This window comes from Glandiceps talaboti, chromosome 22 (genome assembly GCF_964340395.1).
Source record: "Glandiceps talaboti chromosome 22, keGlaTala1.1, whole genome shotgun sequence".
Classification (NCBI taxonomy): Eukaryota; Metazoa; Hemichordata; class Enteropneusta; family Spengelidae; genus Glandiceps; species Glandiceps talaboti.
Genome location: NC_135570.1, coordinates 932 through 7,637, shown reverse-complemented (window position 1 = coordinate 7,637; position 6,706 = coordinate 932). Strand labels below are relative to the sequence as shown.

Here is a 6,706-nt window from a genome sequence, read left to right as displayed (position 1 = left end):
AACTTTGGGGGATGAGAATAATTTACCATGGGGTGGGAAGGATGCTGAGGAGAATATATATTGGTCAAAATTTTGTTCTCCATGCCTCCTTTGCTCTCCCCACAAGTTCATACGCCATTCAGCCTTTTTCCATTTACATGGTATTGCACCTGTTCCAAAATATTTATAACAAGATCCGCAACTGAGAAACTGATTCATACCTTTGTCATATCCTGCACTGATTCTTGTAATTCTGTTTTATGGTATCCCAAAGCACTTTATACTTGACTACATTCAATCCATTCAGAATATTGCTGTCAGAATTATAACTCATTCACTAGTTAGTATCTTACTTCAAATGTCAATTATTATTTGTAAGTGCATCCATTCCCTTGCTCCAAGCTATTAATGTGATTTCTTGATATGCTCATAAACAAGACAGAGAGACAGACAGTCAGTCTGACAGACACAGTGATACACACAGAGTAAGTCTAGAACCTTTCAATTTATTCACTAGCAATGCTACATTAGCATTCACTCAAGATCTATATATATGCATGGTGACAATGCCATTTTATTCCGTTTTTATAGAAGAGTACAACCTAGAAACTCTCAACTTACACTAGCTTTCCAGTAAGCTTATGCCCCTTGGGCTTGGGATGTAATATAGAAATTTTAAAGTCCCTGGGAAGTGGTATTACAAAAGAAAATCTGATTGAGGATTATCATTCGCAAAGCATATACACAAAACGACTAAATCTTACTTCTCAACATACTTCTTGAGAAAGCACATTACTTTTCTTGTCAGTGGACCCTAGACAGTTTCCCCTCCACTGTCTATGGGTGGACAAAGTAAGGATACGGAGGTGTAAGTCACTAATAGGGCCCTCTATGTTGACGTATTTAAATGCAAGACATATTCATTGCATCTGCATCACATTATCCGATTTGTGAGTTGAAACTGAGAAGAAAGGTTTCATTACAAACACACATTTATTATGTTAGTTAAATCCACACAATTTCAATTCAATAAATCACTCTGTTTGTTTCATTGTGTTTTCAGTAAATCTAACGCCTCAGAATATGGTTTAGTCCTTAATTAAGATATGATGTATCATGTCATCGTAGTCTGTCAGATACCACATCAGAGAAGCCTGATTAGGATTGGATGACATGGTGTATTTTACAGTCTATAGATTGTCAAAATTGCATTGCTAGAAATTATATAATTCAACACATAGGGACTACCCGATGTGGATGCATATATTGATGGCAGGACTGAAGAATATGGGAAAATTAGTCTTTCAGATATATTTTGTATTGAGTACCAGAGCGAAGTTTTGTGACCAAAACAAAATGGATGAGATGTGAAGCAGTTCTAAGAGTCATGGAAGTTAGTCTGAGTACAATGTGTTCTTAACATTATGTTACATAAGCTTTTCAACAAAACGCAACATTAATATTTAATCACATTGCAAGTGTCCTCCAGGTTTAGAAAATGCCATGATATCCATAACACTATAGTCTCACATTCGATGCTATCAATCCTCATAACAATCAATATTTTCTATTTGTCCAACACAGTTATCATCATGTATGTCATTCACGTCACATAATCCAATTATGGCTACCACGTTCTGCATTATTTCCATTCTGTCTCCAGGAATTTAACATACCCACCATGGAATTGTAGACATGAAATCAGATCAGTGGAGGCCCAAGGAAAGGGAATCGAGGTCATGGTCAGATAAGGTCAATTGAAGTCACATGGAATTCGACGTAGAGACTTTGCTATACTGAGGCTGTAAAACTGCCATTTTCAGCACTGCAAGAACTCACCATAACTTCTATATTAATAAAATCCTTGTTTGCAGGAAAACAATGCAACACAATGTAGATTTTATCGTCTATATATCATTTATCTTTGTCAGTGTTAGATTGTTTTGGCAGATAAAGTATATCTCGATATCCGGCGTAAGTTACTTCATAACCATCGTTGTCTAATTCCGCAGCGATGTGACCCATATGTATTGTAGTTGGTTGAAGGCCACCCTCAGAGAAGAACATTTCTAACACCCATTCACAATACCTTGAAATAGACAAATAAACAAACAACCAATCAAATTAGCCTAAATGACAGAAGATAAAGAAAACAGACTAAATGAAAGAATAATACCAGAACATTTTGCTGAATTGTTGTTTCATATTTAGAATAGAATAGAAATAATTTTAACCAAGGTACAAATCAATCTACAGGGAAACTGATATTGGGGATTCACTTATGGGGGCATAGACACATTTCAACTCTAGATTAACAATAATAGAGACACAATACACACAGAAGGTTCCTTTACCTAGTTACATTAACTCAGTAATTAGTATTGCTATTCTTTTACAGTACAGTGGAAAAAGGCTTTTGATGAACAGATTGCACATGGACTTGATGATTTTAAGGGCTTCATTTGTTTGTTTCTTAATGATAATGAACATGATTATGTCTATTTCTACATTCAAACTGTATGCAGCATCTCTATAGTTATTTATTTTTGCATATGAAGTTGTCTGAGTGTGAAGAAAAAAATGTTATGTACCTGAATGATGAGGAAAAGCCAAGGCAACTTCAATTTCCCTGTAATCCATAGTTATCATTTTTATTGTTTAAAGGCCCATGATTCAATCCAAAGTTATTGTTTAAAGGCCCATGATTCAATCCAAAGTTATCGTTTAAAGGCCCATGATTCAATCCAAAGTTATTGTTTAAAGGCCCATGATTCAATCCAAAGTTATTGTTTAAAGGCCCATGATTCAATCCAAAGTTATTGTATTATTAGTACCATGAGATGTCATCTTTTTTTTCCACATTTGTAAACATTGGTGCAGTAAGACATGCTATTGATAAATGTAATTTCCTTTCTTACATCACTCCCATTTCAATTCATTCAACTTGCTATCATTTTTTTAAGTCATAACTTAGGCAAATAACATGGCTTCAGAAAATAGGGTAGGTGGGTCACAAGATCATATACTCATGAGTAAAAATACTTCTGCGATAATTTGGTGAGGTATAAAAAAAATAAGTGAAGACACATTATAGGTGGAGTACACAAACACAATATGCAGACTGTACTCTATAAATTTAACTTACCGGTACATGTTTCAAAGAATCGATTTCTCTGGGGTGGGATTTTAAAAAGAACTGACTTTACATGGAAATAGAAGTAAATTCTCACTATTTTATCTTGGTAGAATGTAAAAAAAATGTTTATGGTTGGCATCTTAACCTAGGGTCGACTGTCCACATCTGTCCACATCTTAAGGTATACAACTATGAATTCATAGAACACAATTGAAATCGTGACACCCATTTGGTTTGGTTTTGTATAACCCAATGATGACTCTATTAACTAATAAAGTTACCTTATGTAACGTTATGTTTCTTTCTGACCACAGGCTTGTGTAGCCTTTATGGTCAGCTCGGTCTCATCATCTCTATTAGTTGTTACTCTATTGTTCCTAGATATGTGTGTGCTTTGTAGTTGTAGTTGGTCCTTCCAATATCCATAGGAGAGCTATGGTTAGAAAGATATGTGGTGTAAAATGGCTAGGTCTATGTCAGTCAATTGTAGAGGTAGCTGTCTGAGATGGTGTGGACATGTGCTGAGGAAAGATGAGAGAGAAGGAATGAAGAGGGCATGGAATCTAGAGGTGGATGGAAAAAGAGGGAGAGGGCGGCCAAAGCTGACATGGAAGAGTATGGTGGAAGGACAATGTAAAAAGATAGGATTAAACATCAATGACTATGGGAACAGGCAGAAATAGAGGAATGTGATTGCCACATGGAAAGAAGGACAGTCGGGGACTGAAGAAATCGACTTTAATTAATGATGATGAATATAGCATAATTTAGCTGTTGCTGTGGGCATGGTCCTGTTGCTAGGCATATTTGCAAACATTTTTGAATCTTTAATCACTTACCTACCAATCCCTGTTGTTATCTTTGTGATATGCATTCACTTCACTGTTGCTAAGGGTGTGGACATGGTGACTTGGGTGACTAGACAACCAAGGTAATATACCCACCAAACATCATGGCAATCGGCCCAGTGATCTTTGATACACACTCAGACAGACAGACAGACACTTGGCCATGCCTATAGCACTACTGTACCTTATCAGTTCAGTTGTGCTAAAAATGACACCCTTTCTTAACAGCACACAATTTCATTACCTGATGGAAGGCTTACTTTATCCTATATCATATTATCATTTGTACTGAGCTATCTCATCAAATATTATGAGCAATACTCTATCAATTTGAAATGCAGGGTTCACGTTAACAAGTTATTCCATGTGTCGAACGCAATATGTTTCAATGGGACCCACTTCAATTTTCACCCTTGCATTGAGTGCCTGGGACCCACTAAAATCTTAGTCTCAATCAATTTAGCAACGACATTGTCATCAAATTTTGTCTGCCCATACATGCATTATTAATTTACTTCAAAAGACAATGAAATTATAAAAATCTTTGTGAAAAGAACAATGTAGACGACCCATCATTAAAATATTGACAAATGCTCTACTATTTACACAGAAGAAGTGTGAAGTGACGGACCTGGTACAGTATAATGTGTGATTATAGACTTTCAATGGGTATTCTGTTATACATCAAAAGAGTATAACAGAATCATATACCTATCATTAGTTTCATGTTCAATTTTACTCTAAAAACACTTTTACTTAAGAGTTGGATATTGTATATCGTGAAGTTTCTGACCTATGGGAATGAATGCATTTTCCAAGACCACGGCAAAAGTATCACAAGATTTTGGCATCCCAATAGTATAGTACTGTACTACATGTAAGTCTCTCATATGAGATTTTGGCCAATCATGCCATATTCACGTAGTAAGTGTACACAATTAACTCTACATCTGGGAACATTTAGTTTGAAATATTGTCATCTTTCTTAAGAAAAATAATTGAATACACCGATTGAAAAAAATTGATATGTAAAAAAACAAATTCAGTAATGAGATATTTTCTTAGTGGTGCTAATGTTGAGAAGTAAGAAATACTCTGGCCTTTTAACTTTTTCTTTGGCCATATGTGTAACTACTTGTTTGTGAATTTATGATGACTTTGATTGTATCATGAACTTTAATTATGTAAATTAGGACAACTCAAGCTTGGCTGAAACTTGAAGTATGTAACTTTAGTTTTAGTATGTATTTTATTGATCAATGACTGTACAAGTAACAACAAATGCATTGAAACTAAAAGGTGTTTATTAACACACTGTACATGTGTTTGTGAGTTTATTATTAAGGTTTATGCATATTTTGTTATGTTTTTGAGAGATCCCATATTTTGAGCAGTGATGGGTCCCTAGGACTCACTGCTTTAAAAGTCTAGCATAACCCCTGAGGGATACTCACTACAAAAAGAGTGTATCTTTCTAGGTCTGGCTGGATGTGTATTCTTCATGTGTAATTACCCCTCCCAACTTTCCACAAATAATACTGTTCTACTTTTTTAAGTTACTGTAGCATTGTCTTTGCATTAAGTGTTCATATTTACAATGTTTCAAAGCCATACATTTTAAACCGACAAACTTGGTGTAACCATAGAAACTACTTACTTTTCGAGAGGTTTTCCAGATGATTCCAATATCTTGTAAATTATATATCCCTGAAAGGATTCGTGGTGAACAAATTCAGCTACCACGCTTTTCACCCTGTCTCCGAGTAGTCTGGCAAATTTATTATCTTTCTTGAAGAATATGATATATCTTTCTGTATTTGTCATAGTAACGGGTGAAATACCAGATCCCAGATTAGGCATACCACAAGTAAGGTCACAAGCATATACCTACAGATTGAAACACATTCACAGACAAATTAGCCTAAAACACATGACTACTTTCATCTTCTTCTTACATGTTGAACTGACTGTATTACAAGTACTAAAAATGAGTTATTAGTTTCTTATCCTATGATTAAAGGCCTAGTAAAAAAAATTGTGTGGTTCCGATTACGCTCAATTTTAGAATAGGTGGGGTAGGTAGCACTTTTATTTCATTTTTTTCATGCGCGAGTGTCTCTAAGTTCAAGTAGTTATGTTTTCCATTGTTTTCAAAACCGTCTGTGTTATATTGGTTTCTTCTCATCAGATGTAAAGTTGTTACAGATTGGATTAAGATGATGTCAGTTTCTGAATACACTATTTCCTCATTTCTGATGAGACTTCACAATTTTTGTGATTTTTTTCTCTCGAACATGTAAAAATAGTTTAAGGTCAGCAGTGAAAAACCAAACAATTACTTTTATTAGGCCTAAGAGAAATTTTCTAAACTTGATTATCAGGGGGGGAAGCGCGAGAGAGAGAGAGAGAGAGAGAGAGAGAGAGAGAGAGAGAGAGAGAGAGAGAGAGAGAGAGAGAGAGAGAGAGAGAGAGAGAGAGAGAGAGAGAGAGAGAGAGAGAGAGAGAGAGAGAGAGAGAGAGAGAGAGAGAGGGGGGGAGGCGAGGGGGGAATAGAATGTGTATATGTGCATGTATGTCAGAAAATAGACATCTTAGATCTATACAGAGCCAGACAGATCGACAGGTCAGTCCAACAGTGTGGCAGCGTGGGAGGTCAACACTTCTAGAAATGCACTGTTTGAGATTAAGATAGAAAAAGAAACACAAACAGGAAGACATTGAACAGACTAGACATAACTAGACA

General features: G+C 35.6%; 1 protein-coding gene across 1 annotated transcript; it reads right to left on the bottom strand.

Moving 5' to 3' along the window:
• Positions 1–562: 562 nt before the first annotated feature.
• Positions 563–5,846, bottom strand: LOC144452313 (uncharacterized). The gene is made up of 2 exons (XM_078143385.1): positions 5,621–5,846; positions 563–2,068 (listed from the first exon to the last, which is right to left on the bottom strand). The coding sequence occupies exons 1-2, from the start codon at positions 5,821–5,823 to the stop codon at positions 1,894–1,896; spliced, it is 378 nt and encodes a 125-aa protein (XP_077999511.1). The 5' UTR covers positions 5,824–5,846; the 3' UTR covers positions 563–1,893.
• Positions 5,847–6,706: the final 860 nt, after the last annotated feature.

Coding starts and splice junctions, on each gene's coding strand:
- LOC144452313 (XM_078143385.1), bottom strand. CDS start 5,823: ATGCCTAATCTGGGATCTGGTATTTCACCCGTTACTATGACAAATACA. Junction 2,069..5,620: donor TCTGGAAAACCTCTCGAAAA/GTAAGTAGTTTC, acceptor GTCTATTTCAAG/GTATTGTGAATGGGTGTTAG.